Source organism: Physeter macrocephalus, chromosome 6, assembly GCF_002837175.3.
Source record: "Physeter macrocephalus isolate SW-GA chromosome 6, ASM283717v5, whole genome shotgun sequence".
Taxonomy (NCBI): Eukaryota; Metazoa; Chordata; class Mammalia; order Artiodactyla; family Physeteridae; genus Physeter; species Physeter macrocephalus.
Window position 1 is genome coordinate 86,894,525 of NC_041219.1, and position 17,605 is coordinate 86,912,129.

The 17,605-nt window shown below is 43.2% G+C and overlaps 1 protein-coding gene and 1 non-coding gene across 8 annotated transcripts; both read right to left on the reverse strand.

Annotated features, from left to right (window-relative positions):
• Positions 1-6: 6 nt before the first annotated feature.
• Positions 7-17,293, reverse strand: PCBP2 (poly(rC) binding protein 2). Of its 7 annotated transcripts, none has more exons than XM_028491289.2 (13): positions 14,756-14,858; positions 14,163-14,186; positions 14,042-14,074; positions 13,062-13,178; positions 10,765-10,896; positions 9,661-9,789; positions 8,541-8,615; positions 6,608-6,700; positions 5,481-5,522; positions 4,165-4,237; positions 3,622-3,660; positions 2,632-2,684; positions 1,519-1,732 (listed from the first exon to the last, which is right to left on the reverse strand). In XM_028491289.2, exons 1-13 carry the CDS (start codon positions 14,822-14,824, stop codon positions 1,559-1,561), a joined length of 1,053 nt encoding a protein of 350 aa, XP_028347090.1. In that variant the 5' UTR covers positions 14,825-14,858; the 3' UTR covers positions 1,519-1,558. The 7 variants fall into 7 exon arrangements, with proteins under 7 accessions (XP_028347102.1, XP_028347098.1, XP_054941585.1 ...); XM_028491292.2 differs by lacking the exon at positions 3,622-3,660 and adding an exon at positions 17,218-17,293 and having other exon boundaries at positions 1,522-1,732; positions 2,632-2,687; positions 14,756-14,898; XM_055085609.1 differs by having other exon boundaries at positions 1,523-1,732; positions 2,632-2,687; positions 14,756-14,898.
• LOC112064737 (U6 spliceosomal RNA) lies at positions 12,543-12,647 on the reverse strand. The gene has a single exon (XR_002891639.1). It is a non-coding gene; the product is annotated as a U6 spliceosomal RNA (small nuclear RNA).
• Positions 17,294-17,605: the final 312 nt, after the last annotated feature.

Consider the following 17,605-nt stretch of genomic DNA (forward strand, 5'->3'; position numbering starts at 1 on the left):
ATGAGAAAGTGAAGAGTTAGCTGCGTGTACACATAGTCCTTGCTTGGTGTTAAATGAAGCTTTAAAAATTTTGACCCAAATCCATAGCTTGGACAGTTTCATTAAAAAGGATGATCCTGAAAAGAGTGACTAAAATCAGGAAACAAAGGTGAACCAAGTTCTGCTTCCTTACAACTTAGCCACTGACCTAGTACAGGGGTCAGGCAAGCAGGTTATGTGGAAGCACTATCTGAAAACATTCAGGGTAGGTCTACCCAAGCAGAAGAAAAATCGCTTGGTTTCCAGCTTCCAAGAACACGATTCTTGCCTCTTAACAACCCACCACCCCCATTAGAAACAAGGAAACAAACCTTTGCAAACAGCCTCCATGCAAAACTAATAACTACCATTTCAGTCTGAACAGTAAGAATTTGACATCTTGGTAGCTGAAGAAGAAAGCAGATCTAGACACAGAAAAGTCTTTTCTACATAAAGACAAGAAAATACCTCAAAGCATGAAAAGACATAGGCAAAAAGTCAGAACCACTACTGGGGAACTGATAAAATTCTTAACCAGGGGATAAAAGACCATGGAATAAATACATGATCTGCATAAGCATGGCAAAAAATAGATCCCATACTTATGAATTCCTTTCCCTTGCACTAGATTCAGGAACCCATAAAATTTTTATGCACAACAGAGACCAAAGAATTGTGACAGAGGTAAATTAACAACTAGGTAAAAGTCTACATAAAAGGGATAGCTAAGTCCCTTGGGGAATGAGCTGCTAACACTGGTTTAAGATGTTAGTAAGCAATTAAGAACATGACTTAAGCACATGTGCTGAGAAAGCAAGTAATATAAATGCCTTGTAGGATGCCCACTGGACTGTGAATAGTCCTGCTACAACTGTGTGTATTAACATTAGCTACGTTTGGATAAAAAAGGTAAAATCTCAGAAAGTCATTAAGAGATGAGATGAGATTGTGGGGGAAAAAGAAAATACTAAGCATTTCCGAAACATCCAATACCTGTACCTCTCCTTTTCCACAAGCTCTGAACAATGGAACACACTGGCAACTTGAGAAAAATGGATGTTTTCAGAATAAACAGTAATGACTGCCTCCAAGAAAACTATCTTACTGTCACATAACTTCATTATCCTTATTTCAATTAAGGGTGCTTTGGAGCCTAAACCCAATCAGTGAAGTATTAGTCTATATGACATCTACAGCAAGACCCACATTTGGTTTTAAAGTCGGTGCTCCAGCCAGAGCAGTCCTACTGGTGAAGACATGCTCCATACCTTCCACTCCCCAAACCATCAAAAAGTCAAATGCAAACAATCTATTCCCCGTCCCCCAACCCCATGCAAACTTATTACAAACTGGTTTCTTTTTCTGCTACGCTAAGGATGAATGAAAAGTAGAGCTAGACTTTAAACTTTTTCTTTTGCCATCTCTACCCCTCCCATTTCCATCCCCCAAAGAATCCCACACTTTACATTACAGTGTAACTTCCCCCAACACACACATTATTACTTGTGCTGGCATGAATAACACAAAAGATAGGGAACCCTTACCTGACATTGATTAGATATTGAGCCAGGCTAATGCTGGCAGCAGATCCAGTGATGGTAACCTGCCTATCAGTAGATCCTTCCACTGGGTTCGCAATTTTGATCTGCGCCCCAGACATCTGACGGATCTCATTGATTTTGGCGCCTTGACGCCCGATTATGCAGCCAATCAACTTAAGGGAGAAAAACAACAAGGCATACCAAATTAAGAGTTGCATGGTTAGGTCCAAGAATTCCACCCCACTCCTCAGGCTTCTATAGCTTGGGTCCACAAACATGACAACAGAAACTACTATCTGCATCCTACACATTCTACTCATATACTCCTGATTTAAAAAACTGAGTTATAGTTGTATCTCAACTCGTGCCCTATTCTTCTGTCTGATCACTACAGGTCAGAGCCAACTCTAAGCTGAATGACTCCTAGGAGCATTAGCTCATTTCCTCAGAGTACTAACTCCAAAGACAAAATAAAGCAGAGCAAACATGATGATAAACCTAGTTTACCAGAGATAGGGATAAAGATAAAAGTACATTCTGTTTTCGGCAAAAAAGATGCCTTAACTCATCCTGCCATGATTCCTACTTTACTATAGTGACAAGAATTCTGGCTAATTTCTAATGCTTTTGCCTTGGGAAAAAGTAAAAAATTGGTCAACATTTGCACTGTCCAATACTGTAGACACTAATAACGTGATAACTAAACACGTGAAGTGTGGCCAGTAAGATTGAGAAATTGAATTTATTATTTTATTATTCTCAATTCAAACAGCTACACGTGGTTAGCGACTACCATGTTGGATAGTACAGACAGAACATCCAAAGACCACTGCATTAAGGATAAGGCTTCAGGTTCTACAAGAAACAAAGGCAAATGGGAATTTCTATTTGAGACAAAAAGGTTCTTTCTGGCTCACCAATTTCCTTCATCAGTTGTTTTACTTGAGATTTTATATAGTTTTAATTTGGTGTCTACAACCCCTTAAGAGTGGCATGATGCCACTGAAAAGACCTCTATTCTTTAAAACCAGTTCTCTTATTTTCATCCCATGGAACCCAACCGTATACTTACATCGTTTGGAATGGTGAGTTCATGAGAAGTAGTCTGAGCAGATGCATCCAAACCTGCTAAAAGACAGAAAAGAGCAAAGAAGTTCAATGCACAGCATACAAACTCCCACTGATTTGTACATTAACCTAACAGAAGGAAAACGAACTGGAAACCCAGCATTGGCTGTTGGGATTCATCACTAACTTGGAAGCCTCCAAGGAGGAAAGAAGGGGAGAGGGGTGTAGAAATAATGCTGGAAAGGTTCCTCTGTACACACAGAAGAGGCTGACTTCATGCCATTTCCTGCAAAGCCCAGCCTATTAGGGTGTAAGGGGATGGAAGCAAGGGGCAAGGGAATGTGGTATCCTCAATTCTCAGGACCAAAATCTAAACAAGTACTTCTGCACTTCTCCCCTTTTCTGGTTGGATTTCCTGCTGTTGTGTTCCAATTTTCTCTCACCTGATGCTATCACCAGCGCCAATATCATGCCTGTTACTGGGTACCATGGACTTTTGGCACACATGCAGAGTTGCTTTAAATATACCTATATCAGATTAACACCCTCCTAACACACCCTTACCCCTAACCTACACCTGAAGGTCAGTGAGAATGAGATGGCAGTAAGGTGTGGGAAGTTCATTTCTCCAGATTTATTCCCTGTCTTTTGCTCAATAATTTGTTCTGGGTTGTTTTCCAAAGAAAAAGAAAAAAAACTCCTATCAGCAAACACCCATACCCATCTGACACCTGGACTAGACCAGACCAGCTGGCTAACTCACAAGTCTAGTCTTGCTCTCAGCTGTGGCTGCTAAAACTCAGCATTTTTAGAAGGGGGTAGGCCAGATCCATCAAGGGACCCTCATGGGTACCAGGCCCACCCCCGCTTTGCTCTCTCAGCTCCTTTCTGCCATGTGCATGTTCTGCTGGTATGTCATGGGCAGTGAAACAAGACTCCCACCAGTTTATTAATATAACAGTAGAATACTACAGATTTTTTTTTTAATCATTACCCCAATAGCCTTTCACCTCTGGAGAGCTGGATTCAATGCCTGTTAAGATACAAGTGAAAATGAGTTTGGTGGTCTCATCCTAACCCTATCGGACAAGTTATTCCTTATATATATATAAAAAAAGCCCAAAAAAACAAAACAAAAACAAAAACAAAACCACTACACAATTTGGCACAAATGGATTGTTTCTACCCAGGTCTATGAATAGCTGGTGGAGAGAAAGGGGGTGCCAATCAGATCAAAGGGGCAGCAGTGAGGATGGGTTAGAAGAAATATCAGCCTACCCTTTGCCTGACAAGCATCCCCAGACCTCACCCCAAACCTTCCAGGGCCTTTTTTCTCTTTTAGAATAACTCACCCCAAATGAAAACCAAGTTAACAAACACATTACCTCCTTCGGTTTAGCCATAGAAAGCAGGCAAGTTTAAACCAGCAGGATGCTGGGTAATGAAGTTTGTTTTAAACAGATGTCAAACTGAGACCTTGGGGCTGGCCTCTGTCTTGTACTACACCTTACAGAAATAAACACTGAGGTATCCATACCACTGAATCCGGTGTTGCCATGCGTCATGGGAAAATGAGACTGTTGCATTGCCAACTGGTGCAGCTTGGTCAACTGCAGGAAGGAAACAGAAGAGGTTGGCATTAGAAGAGCAAAATAGTCAGGGCTCAAGCACATTCAAATTTGAAAATGCAGAGCTCCTGATCCCCAAAGTTGGCTACTACTCAAACTATGACAGAGGGTAAGATACAGGGCTGGTATCACCATCCTGGGGATGGGCACAACAAGAAGGTAAGGGTTAGAAATAGAAAGGGTATCAGTACAAAGAGAATGAGCGCATCTGGGGTGTGTGAAAAGACAAGCAGCAGCACCCGCCTGACAACCATCCCCCTTGTGGGCTATTTAATAAAGGTGTTTGCAAGCCATTGCAACAGTTGCCCCAGGGACAAGCACAGACAGGCTAGGAAAACAAACTGTGCAGTGGTGCTAGGGAAAACACACCATGCAGGGTTCTGTCAGTATTGGGAGGAGGGAAGGAGATGAGGGGGGGGCAGGGAAACTGCAAGGAGGAGAGAGATTAAGGTGAAACCAAAATGGGTTTAGCACACCCCCACCCCATGATTTCTACAGCTATTTTTCTTCGTCTATGTAAACTGTCCTGGCTGTTGTAAACCCATCCCTCTTCAAGTCTACTTCCCCTCCTGGGGGCTATCACTAACCAAGAGCCAATCTTAACTTCCCAAATCTAAAGCTCAGCACCTGAAAGAGTTAGTAAGGATAGAAGATAAGTGCAGGAAAAAACGCCCTTAAAGTCTAAATACCAGCACTTTTTAAGTTGGAGTTTTTAGTGACAAAGAAGGTTTTATTGAGTTGAATTCCCAAATATTCAGCTTCCTATCCCTCCCTGTGTAAATAAGCCCCTTTTCCCCACCCCTCCAGATGCTTTTTAAATTGTCACCTCAGACTGAGGAGTATACAAGGGTAAAGCCAACCTCCCACCCCCCCATCCCCCGCCATGGAAAGGACTCCATGCAAAGATGCACAGCCCACTGTCAATTTAAACTGTGCCCTGGGATAACAAATGACAGTATACCGTGGAACATTTCTCTGGAACACGGGAGAAAGTAGAATCTAATAATCTGCCAGATTACAATTTCCAGGGATTAAATGTCAAAAACAAGGTGCTACTATGTCCTGATTAAAGATTATTTAAGGGCCAAAATATGGAGTTCACCTTGTGAAGAAAACAATACTGCAAATGTTTAAGACCCAACTCACTTCTGCCTACGTGGAGAAAAGAGACAATTTTGGACGGGAGAAGGAACTTTTCAAAACAACAAGTGAAAACAAAACTTACATCTGGCTGTGGAATGGCATACTGTCCTTGAATGGTATAGGCCTACAAAAGGAGGAAAACAGTTCCTATTAAAAACCAATCACGGACAGCCACCCAGTGGGGGGGAAAAAGACAGATTTCAACTAGCCAGGAAGCCAGAGTTGAACTAGAGAATAGGGAGGCCAGGGGTTGAGGCAGTAGATGGTATCTCATAAATACAGTCAGACCTGTTGGCCTTCTTTAAACCCTAATATGATGGCTTATTCCGGGATGCCTATAAAGGGAGCCATGTTCCCTGCAATCAAAGAGAAAATAACACATCTGTTTCTTAATGAAAACGTGGGAAGTGGGATTAAACAATGCCTCGACTGCCCGAGCCCCCTTCCTTCTCCCTGTGTACAAGATAGCCTAGAAGGAAAACGGTCTTTCCTCAGCCACCCCAACCCTTCTACCAATCATGGTGACATGAATGATTTGTATCTGCACAAACCTACATGGCATGTTTTGAAACACTTCCCTTTTCCTATCTTATTTTTCTCTACATCTGCCTAAAGACCTTAAGTGCACTGGAAGCTAGTTGGGTCCCTAGTACTAGGGAGCTGACCACAGGAACATACACCCACAAAAAGTCACTGTGTTCTAAGTCCTGCCTTCTCCCACCTCCCCTCCATAAAAGGCACTTGCAGCTCCCACTACACCCTCCTCCCCGCACACCATAACCTCCCAAAAAGGGAGCTGGGTCTTCAGGGCAATGGGGTGGGGGACAAGGAGAATCAGGAAGGGAGGGGAAGGAAGGAGCAGCTGGTTCACAGGATGTGAGGCTTCTCACATCACAGTGGCCAGTACCCCCAAAAGTGCACCCAGGTGGGGGTGGGAAGGTGAAAATGGGGTAGGAGGAGTAGGAGACAGGGGAAAGGGGTTGAACAAAAAAAGAAAAAAAAAAGGAAAAAAAAAAGAGAGTTGGTGTTACCATCTGGTGGGCTACGCAGCCTGTGTGAAATGAGGTGGGGGGGTCAGTCCAGGTCCCCGTGGACAGGTGGTGTCCACAGCACAAAAATCACCAGCGCCACTGGCCCCCCGCGTGGTTGGCAGTCTCGGCTGAGGCGGAAGGATTGAGTGAGCCTTGGAGACTGAACATCCCCTCTCACCTCTAGAGGTGGTCCCTCCAGGTCAGGGTTGAGGCACATGGACGGGGTGGTGTGGGGAAAGCTCGCACTGTCGCTGCCTGTGCTGTACCTGTCCTGTGGATAAATAGAGGATTTCAGTCTCCAGGGCTGTCAATCCGGCACCTTGTCACCAGCATGAAATTCACACAAAAAAAGTTGTTTAATTTTTTCTTTTCCTTTAAAAAGGAGCTCACAACACAATTTGAAACGAGCTGCAATCAGTGAATTAAAAAAAAAAGTTACCTATGGTGGCAGATTTCACACTGCACAATTGGGCTATTTTCAGTCAGAATGAAGGGGTGGGGCAACAGAGCTGATGCCAGCTCCTGGTCAGTGTGCGATTAAATTGAACCCCTACAGAGCCCACTTTGTCACAGAGGAACAAAAGACACAGGTCCATCTGTGGACACTGCATGAACTGGTCCATTTAAAAAGGCCCATGGGAATAATCCAAGACAGGGCCACTCATGGAAGAAGAAGCTGCAAGTTTTTAGAGGGTGGTCAATTGAATAAAGGGGAGGGAGGGAAGGAAAGCAAAGAGGTAAGAAGGGGGGGGTGGGAAGGGGAGGGAAGGAAAGGGAAATGAAGGAAGACTTGTAAATGGAGAGGACTGCTGCTGTGCAGCATGGACTCTAGATAATCCCAAGTGGGAGTGGAAGAATCCAGAAGAGTAGGAACTTGTAGTTCCAGGGTAGAAGGGAAAACTCCTAGAACTAAACCTCCCTGCTACACTGACTCTGGGCCTGTTTATCCTGCCTAACTATCCAGACTCATGGAGAGCCCTTTGACCAAACCAGTTTGTACAAGGCTAGTGTTAAAAGCAAGGTACTAAACTGTGATATGATTAATTTCTTGTGAAAGCTTCCAGAACTACAAGACAAACTAAGTCCCCCAAAACTTGTTCAGTTTTATGACAACTCAATAGAATATGAATGAGATGGACTTTAAGTGCTTCTCCAGTTCAAATATAAAATGGAACTAGTTGAGTATCTGTGCTTGTAACAGGTCAGCCCCATGTAGGAAAAGGCACTTTGAGCACTATACTTGTTTAGGCAGCTACCAAAATGAAGGTCACTATTTCAGCCTGAACCTCAATATTTTAAAAACTAACCTACCTACTCCTCAAATGCTAACCAAAATGCATAAAACCATGGTGCTAATCAGTGCCCTTTGTCATAAAAATCTAAATTCAGAATAAACCACGTGCCAAGGATCCAGAGTTTAGGTGGGTGAAGGAGGAGAGGCCAAAGGGGTGCTTTGGTGTTCTTACTCTAACACCAAAGGTCACAGCCCCACACAGCCCAACATGCTCTCCCCCTTCTATTCTTAGACACTGAACCCTTACCCCAGCTGATTTGTTATGCCATGTGGGTTCAAACCAGTGTTTATGAGGTTAAGAGCCCGGGGACAACACACTGGAGTTTGGGAGTGAAGGGGTAGGAGTAGGGGAGGTGAGGTGGGGAGAAGGGGAAGTTTGTAGGACACTCAATTTCAGGACCCCAATTTGAGACCACCATCCAAGAATCTCTTTCAGAGGTCCAACTCTTTGCTACCTTTATTCAGACCTCTAAAGAACACCCCACACATGAAAAAACATGGGATGGGGTGGGGTAGGGAAAGAAGTAGTGACACCAAGGCAATTTAACCCTCTCTTCTAACCCAACCCCCCTTAAATTACTAAGTAAATTACCTCTTCCGAGTGCCTACAAAACTCCCATTGCCTGCTAAAAATTAAATAAGATAGCATTCATAGCTTTCTCCAGTACAAAAAATAAATAAAACTGAAAGCAGGTCAAATTATGGCCAGAGTACAGGTTTCAGCAAGCATGCAGAGTGGCCTGGTGTGCTGCTGGCAAAGTTGACACTTCAAACATAATCCTTGTTCACCTTAGCCCACCAACAAAAAATTTCTTACCTGACCACCTGCAAAGATGACTGGAGAACTGGACGGCTTGGGCCGGTACGGGATGGTCACGCCCTTCGGGGGGGACTGGGAGAGAGTCAGAGGGGAAAAAAACAAAAAGAGATAAGGTTTCAAAGCTGCTTCAGCTGTGTGGCTTAAGCTCACACAGGTCAGTTAAATTAAAAACTGTATTATTTCCATTCCCTCACCTACCAATGTTGTCTCTGGCTAGATCTAATCTCATATCATCTGCAGTTATTTGCCTTTAAAGCAGTAAGATGGTCCGTGGACTACACAGCTCACACTAATTCTCATCAAGGCAGATTCCCCTGTAATAATTTAGGCATTATTTCCATGCGTTCAAATAAGTCTAATTAACATGAAAAACCTGTATGTGTACATATGTACGTCTGAGTTGGTAATTAAGATCCTACATTTTGGCCTGAATAGGAAATAAAGCCAAAACAGGAAATAAAGCTCCCAAATGTTGCACCTAGGATAATACAGAACTGTCCATAAATAGTTCAAAGGCTCAATCAATATTTTCCTAAACTCTACTTGAAAATTCTACTTTCTTTTCTCACCAATATGGGACCAACTCCCTATGACAATTCTAAAAAGGTTTAATTCCTCTTAATTTTGCTATTCTTGTTAATTGAATAGCATCCACTAGAACCTCATAAGTCATTCAGAAACACCATTATGGATACATTTTTAAAAATATATACACCATTCTGAATATAATCCTGCCTCATAACACAGATATTAATTTAAAGAACATATCAAAGTTGCATGTAGCAAAAATATCATAATCTGAAAGGCAATTTAACTTAGCTTCTCAGGAACCCAGATACATCTTTTGTCCACTCATTCCTAGTACTGAATCTTCCCCTACCAACTCTGCTAAAATTGCTGTATACCAAATGATCACCACTGCTTAGTTTCTATTTTTGCTTGGACTATAAGAAAAGTCAAAGCTGGGGGAAGGAAAATATGAACTCAGGGAACCTCTTCCCCACCCCCACTGGAGGTTTCTAACAGCCTCACCTAATTCTAGTCTTACTAAATATAGATCAGTCTGTCTCCCTAAATCACCCTCCCCGCGATTCTCAGCATGAGCCTGAGGGCTTACCTCCAACATGACCACGCAGATCTGTTTCACACACTCAATGATGGACTGCGGAATGCCAGCAATAGTGATGGCCCGCTCGGTTGAGTTGGGGAGCATATCCCCTGCCACCTGGACCTGAGCCCCTGTACTCTTTGGGAGGTAAAAAAAATTTAAAAATCAGAGAAAACAGCTCATACTCTTCAGTATCTCCCAGCAAAAATCTTAGGAGTCTAAAGCTCAGTAGACACTTATCCCATCTCCTATCTTACCCTTTTTATACTCCCTTCCCACTCTTCCCTTATTCCAGATAAGACTGTTTAATCACAGTTATAAATTAGCCTCTGAAAGCTGAAAATAAGGCTGAATAACAGCCTAAATTTAACCTGCTCTCAAGAAAAAGGTCCCTCTAGACAGTTTCCTCTCAGCTAATGATAGCTCTGTAGGCCATCAAACAAAATACCCACAAATATCACCCACCTTTCATTCTCTTATTTAACAAATGTTTATATCAAGCGCATGCTATACGTGCCAGGTACCACCCCAGGTACTTGGAATACATCAATGAACAAAATCAAAATCCCTGCTCACATGACATGTACAAAAGGCTCCCAAAAACTACAATTCGTTTTCCTTTAGGAGCCATTCAAATCTCATTCCAACATCCAATTCAATAACTCCCAGATATAATTAAAAGCTTCCGTAATTTTATGTAACTTCCATAATTTAAAAGGGAGAATTACCACTACATCCTGATACACCTTCATTTTCCCCTTGCTATTTAGGGATTTGGCCAAGAAAAATATTTGATATTATTATCGATCAAATTGTAAGCTCTTTAAACATAAAAAAAGGTAACGTAGTCTCATGGAAAAGTTGCCAATGGGTCTTATGCAATAGGTGGAAATTCTGGTTAACTTTTCTGATTTATTGTTGTTAAAATATATGAAATATAAAATACATATATATACATATATCAATCAAATTACAGTCTTCTAGGACTATTACTTTAATAAAAATCTTCATCTCAATACACACAAACTTTTCCTAGACACAGTAAAGAATAATAGAAGAAGCACATTTAGAATAATTTACGTTTCAACAAGAAAATGAGCACAAGTTACCAACCTCACGTATTTCCTTGATCTTGCAACCACCTTTCCCAATGAGAGAGCCACACTGACTAGCAGGGACCACCAGCCTCAGGGTGACTGGGGGTCTACTGGCAGCTGTGCTATTGGTCATAGAGCTGCTGATGTCCTACAACAAGAAATTAGTCAAAACATCAGAAGAATATAAAAGTTTAAACAGATCCCTGGGAACCCATAACTGCCATGAAAGAACCTTACAAGGGACATATTATGTCACAATCTGCACCAACAAAGGTTCAAATATTGCCTCCCCCCAAAACCCTATTTCTGAAAAGATAAAAAGGCCTACAAACGTCCTCAGGTTCAGCCCTAAATATATTTTCCTTCACACTGGGGGAAGTGTTCTTGGTAGAGAGAAAACTTACTTTGAAAATTAAAGAGTTTTCTCAGTAAAGTAAAACAATATTGAAGACAAAATTAAATATCAACAGATAAAACAATGCAATCCCAATTCAAGTAACCAGTTCTGCTCTCTTAGAAAACTGCAGAAAAATTAAATACTGTACTTCCATTTATCCTTGTCTTAATTTCTTGGTAATATTACCATTGTACAGATAATGAAATTGAGGCCGAGTACCTACCCCAATCACATCTAAAAAGCTGTAAATTTTAAACTAAAGGACTGTATTGGTTCCAAAGCCCATAGTCTTTTCCGTTACAATATGCTGCATCTGAAAGTCACGGCTTTAAACTAGTTAAATTTAGCCTTCTGAGGATTAAATGGTTTTAGCCTAATCTCTATGTAGTAGCTAGACCTGGGAACTCCTCAAACATAAGCCCCTAAAGTCAAGAACATGCTTCTTATTTGTTAAAAGTATGAATAGATTTTCTGAATTTTTTAAAAAAATATTTATTTGGCTGCACCGGGTCTTAGTTGTGGCATGCAGGCTCTTTGGTGCAGCACGTGGGATCTAGTTCCCTGATCAGGGATCGAACCCGGGCCCCCAGCGCTGGGAGCTTAGCCACTGGACCACCAGGGAAGTCCCTAGATTTTCTGAATTTTTTTAAAGCTACAAGCTCTGGATTAGCAGGGTCTTGCAGGTCAAAGGATAACATTTCTGATCTTGGTAAGGATAAGATTTCAGGCACTATTAAGGCATCAAGCAGCAGCCCCGAAGCTCTCCTCTGCCTGCAATGTCAATTGCATGATTAGCACTATTACTGCAGAAGTAGGAGGAAGTTGAAGACTGGACCTAGGGCAATGGTTGTTCAGCATTATAAGGTTGAAACCAGTTAATTCCTTCAGTCAAAAAAATCTCTGGTATTGATATTTTGCTTCTGATAACCTATAAAACGCACTCCCTCCCTCCAAGTATAGCTCTGACACAGTTACCAGATTGATTTTTTAAAAAAATATATAACTGCACCCAGGGTTGGGAGATACCTGTATTTATGGAGTATATTAGTGTTCAGAAGGGCTCCTAACGAAAGCATGTTAATTTAGTCCACTCAACTATGACTTAGGGGACATAATTACCAACACAGTGGTGGCATACCTTCAAAACTGCTGGTTAAGAAATAAAAGATGCTGTTTTTTCACACATTTTTTACAGAGTCCCTGATAACAGTCAAACTATTTGGGGGTTTTTCTGGGGATTTTTTTTTATTTAAGTATAGTCAATATACACTATTTAGTTTCAGGTGTACAACACAGTGATTTGACATTTAAATACATTACAAGATGATCACCACAATAAGTGCAGTAACCGTTTGCCACCATACAAAGTTAACCTCCCATTACTTATTTTATAACTGGAAAATATGGAATGCTTCACAAATTTGCGTGTCATCCTTACACAGAGGCCATGCCAATCTTCTCTGTATCATTCCAATTGTAGTTTATGTGCTGCCAAAGTGAACATTCAAATTACAGTTGGGGGTTAGGGGTGCCGACACCCCACCCCAGTCAGAAGTCCATGTATAACTTAACTTATCCGCAGTTCTGCATCCACAGATTCAACCAACCTCTGATTGTGTAGTTCTACAATACATATTGTGTAGTACATATTTATTGGGGAAAAAAAATCAAGTACAAGTAGACCTGCACACTTCAAACTCATGTTGTTCAAGGGTCAACTGTATTTTTCTACCGATTAAAGTGACATCTTTTTAAAATTACAAATGGTCCAATTTAGGGGATGATGAATGGGAGCGAAGAAACCATTTACAGAGTTTTATGATCTAGTCTGTCCTTGAATTTTAAAAGCCGTCAGATATCATTAAACTATCTAGAAGCACTTAAAAATAAAGAATGAGGGGCAGGGAACAACAAACCTCTTCCAGTTTGTCAATGATCATAGCAAAGGCTTTGAAGATGGCATTAGTGGGTCCAGCCAAAGTGATAATCCTCTCAGGACAATTCCCTTCTGAGATGTTGATACGTGCACCACTCTGGATAGGAAACAGAGCCAAAAGGTTAAAGAGACAAAAAGATCTGAACACACACACACACAAATATATAATCCCTCCTAAATAAGATGGGCAAGAAGCTGCCTGTATACATGATCCTGACACAAGGCAATATCGACATCACTTCAAATAAGTGCTCCACATTTGTCCTCAAACATAAACTACAGAAGCTGCTTTAAGTCTTGATTGAACTGAGACTTCCAAAAATTACATTTCCCAGCATACTATTTGTCATTACAAATAACCGCGCCAGAAAAATACCGCTTCTCCTATTAAGATCTCTCCCTTGGGCTTCCCTGGTGGCGCAGTAGTTAAGAATCCGCCTGCCAATGCACAGGACACGGGTTTGAGCCCTGGTCCAGGTGGATCCCACATGCCGTGGAGCAGCTGAGCCCGTGTGCCATAACTACTGGGCCTGCGGCTCTGGAGCCCGTGAGCCAGAACTGCTGAGCCCGCGTGTCACAGCTGCTGGGGCCCACGTGCCTGGAGCCTGTGCTCCGCAACAAGAGAAGCCACCGCAATGAGAGGCCAGTGCGTCGCAACGAAGACCCAACGCAGCCAAAAATAAAATAAATAAATCTAAAAAAAAAAAAAGAGAGAGAGAGAGAAAAAGATCTCTTCCCTTCTGGGACTTCCCTGGCGGTTCAGTGGTTAAGACTCTGCACTTTCACTGCGGTGGGCACAGGTTCGATCTCCGGTCAAGGAACTAAGATCCCACATGCCGCATGGCCAAAAAAAAATTCCCCCTTCTAATCTCTCATTAAAATTTTTTTTTGCTTTTGTTTTAAAAGTTTTTTACTTCCCAAGTTAACAGTCCCTTAACCCCCCCATCCGCAATAACTCACCTCCTCACGCATCTTCTTAACTGATTCTCCTTTCTGTAAGAGGAAAAGTCAAGAGTGAGTTCCAACTGCTACTTAAATGCAGACTGACTAAACAGTAATTAGAGTTGAAGTGATGTCTTACCTTCCCAATGATACTGCCAACTTCCTGCAATGGAGAAAACTAGTGTCAAATATGAGGAAATCTGAAGCGTTCATTATCAAAAAAAGTAATTTTTAACAGTCCAAAGCAATGGAAAAACTAAGATTTATTGGGAAAGGGAATGGACAGGCTTATTATTTTCTTTGCTCAAAATATAAGCAAAGCTATCAAAGAACTGTGAAGAAATAATGGAATAATTAAATGCTATCTTTGTTTAATATAAATCCTTTTTAAAAATACCAAATATATCACCCCACCTTAAAGTTACCCCAAAATTGTTTGGGTAGGGGAAATCTACCTATCACAAGCTATAGCAACATCCACGAGAAAAATCTTATCATCCAGGTATGAGACAGTCTTTGGCTCTAGCCTCTGGTTAAGCCTTTCCTTCTCAGTGGCGCTTCCTAGTAAAGTCTGTCCATTTTCCCACTACTCTCTCATCTACTCCGCTAGAGAAGAGTGCTAAAGCCAGACACCCCACAGTGCTAATCTGATGAGCTCCGAGATCCATGCCCTCTCTTCCTGGCCCCTCCTCTAGCAGTTACTATGACCCAATTTCCCAAGCTGGTGCATACCTTTCCATGCATAAGTAGCCGGATGGTGAGAGTGACATTTAATCCACCTTCAATCACACCGGTGTCCATGTCGAGCAGTGTTCTGAGGAGCTGGACTTTGAGTGGTCAAGTCTTTGGTCACTGGTGGGGGTGAAAGCCAAAAACTGAAATGAAAACATGACGAAAATCAGAGTAGGAAAACAACAGAAATATTTCCCAATGTTACTTTAACCATTACCAATGTTATCGTGAACTCTTTTCCTTAAATGACAGTCTATCAATTGACAGGCTTATATACATGCAGCACAACTGCATTAACAGCTCAGGTTCTGTTACAAAGTATGGAAGGCAACTTTCCAGTCTGCTCTCATTAACGATACGGTTTCCGCTGACTCTCAGGATGTGAAAGATTCCTTCAATTGGCAATGGTTCTAAGGGAACTGCTGAACGTGCACCAGTTGTCCTTCAGCAGAATAAGCTTCAAGAGAATACAGAAACACCTGGAAATCATGAGAGCAAACCTCAAACTAACCAACTACACTGAGGGCAACGACCTTTTGCTTCCTTGTTAGGAAGCAGCTTGGGTTGAAAGCTAGAGAGGACACATGTAAACGTTCTTACTGGCAGCTATTTCTAGGTAAAGAAATTGAGAGGCATCTCACATTAAAATTTTGAATGTCAACAGATGCCACCAAATAATTTTTAAAAGATTTAAATCAAAAACCTCATTGAAAAAGGCATCTGAAATGCCTTCTATTGCAGGCTGGGTTCCATATTCCCCTTTGGGAAATGACTCAATACATTAAGTGCAGCCTGAGTCCTCTTTTCCCAACCTAACTTGATAGTCACTCAAGATCTGAAAATTTTCCTTGCTTCTGTGTTAACCTCTGTTACTACTCAAGTCTTCATCCAAATCTATTAAATCTTAAATTTTCTTCCAAAGGAAACAATCGAAATCAAAACTGGTACTGCTAAAAATTTATTGTGTAGTTGTTTTAAACAACAGCAGTAACAAGCCTTTCCTACTGAGGCCCTTTCCCCACGTATCCTCTAAAGCAATGTTCCTAACATTTCTGCTCTACAATAATTGATTACGTGTAGAAAGAATGTTTTTGGATATACCTTAGCCCACAACAACACCTCTTTAGGCCCTAAGAGTAGTTCTCCCCAAAGTTGTGAAATTTCTCCAGTGACATTTTTAGTATCCATCCCTTCAAATCAACATCAATGATCTCTCACCCACAGCCAGTCATCCCCCTTCACAAAACCAGCCACCGTTTTAACTTTGCTCTAACACAAAGCCCATATCCTAAGTATTTATATTCTGTATATAGCAAGCTGCCCTATGGCTACCTCAAGTGAGTGACTGAGGTGACTGAGGCATACCCAAAGCGCTTCATTCCCCCATTTCCAGAATATAATTAATTGCTGGCAAAATCCCAGAATTCGACACTTTTCACTCAAGGAAAAAACAACAGTGCTGGGGGTGGGGGGGGGAAATGGGGAGACAGAGTTAAGTCTGTGCGGAAAACTTTCTTTTTTCAGTAAGACATGGTAAAAAATTTGGCAGTTTAATTCCTTATCCCCACTCACATACTAGAAAGCACGTTACAAACACCACAATAAATGCAAGTTCGAAAGGGCAAGAAAATTGAAAACCTATATGAAGCTATTTCTTGAGGTAAGGAACAAAGGTGCATTTCCAACTCCAAATTATCCAAGAAATCCCTGTCATATTTCTCTCCTGACTAGGTCAACGTCAGTGTACCCAATCCCAGGAATCCAGCTGTTAATCCTGCAGTCCATTACCCCTACTCCTATAAATAGCTCGGCCAGGGTCTATAGCGGAAAGCATTTTGCAATTTCAAAATTCGTTACCCCGAGAGAACGTCCTGCATAACTCGGTAACTGGGAGCCCGTCTACCCTTTAACTCCACAGCCCCCCTCCTCCCCTTGGTCATCCAAGCATTTTCCACTCAAAAAATGCACCCCCCTATCCCTCCACTAGAAAAGAGGGGAAAAAAAATAAACGGTTCGGTCGAGGGGGGGCGCTGCGATCCAGGGGGAGGAGCCGGACTAGTAGCGCCTCCTCGTGTGGCTGCGCCAGCGCCTGACCCCCGCGGGGAGCCGCGCTCACCCGCCCGGCCAGCAAGCCGGCCATCGCCTCCCCTCACCCGCCTCAACCAACAAATCCACCGCCGCCCCCCCTACCGCGCGCGCGCCCTCCTTGACTCCTGCGCAGCCGCCACCGGGAAAAAGCGGGGGGGGAGGGGGGGAGGGGGAAGGCCTTTCGCGAGGCCTAGTAGGCCTCGCCGGAGCCAGGGCCTCGCGTGAATGGCCGGCCAAGCAGAGTGAGGAGGTAGGCGCTCACGCGGGACTACGCGAGGTCGGGGCTCGTGACGAGGACCGGAGCCCGCTAAGAAAGATGGCAAGAATAGAAACAGAGCTATAGCCGCGGGCGGAGGGAGAATCTTGAAGCTTACCTGCAGGCGCGAGGCGACTGAGGGGAAAAGGGGAGCGGGCGGGAAGGGGAAGGGCGGGAGGCCGGGGGCGGGGAGGAGGAGGAGGAAGGGGGAAAGAGACCCCGGGGCGGGTGGAGGGCGGCGGAGGGCGGGCGGGCGGGCGGAGGGCGGGCGGGCGGGAGAGGGCGCAGGCTGCGGCTGCTCCGGCTGCTGCCTCTGCTGGTCTGGGAGGGGGACGGGGCGGAGCGGCCCGCTTTCAACCCCGCGCACCCTCCGACCCCGGAAGCGCTAACCGCCCCGGGGGCCGGCGAGGCGACTGCGTCGTCCAAACCCTCCCCACGCAATACGGACGGCCTCCCAACAGCCTAGAGCGGCTCCGTGGACAGCGCTGGCACCAGCGAGACAACTG

Coding starts and splice junctions, on each gene's coding strand:
- PCBP2 (XM_055085609.1), bottom strand. CDS start 14,824: ATGGACACCGGTGTGATTGAAGGTGGATTAAATGTCACTCTCACCATC. Junction 5,523..6,607: donor TGGAGGGACCACCTCTAGAG/GTGAGAGGGGAT, acceptor CTCCTTTTGTAG/GCCTATACCATTCAAGGACA. Junction 4,238..5,480: donor ATGCCATTCCACAGCCAGAT/GTAAGTTTTGTT, acceptor TCCTTCCTGCAG/TTGACCAAGCTGCACCAGTT.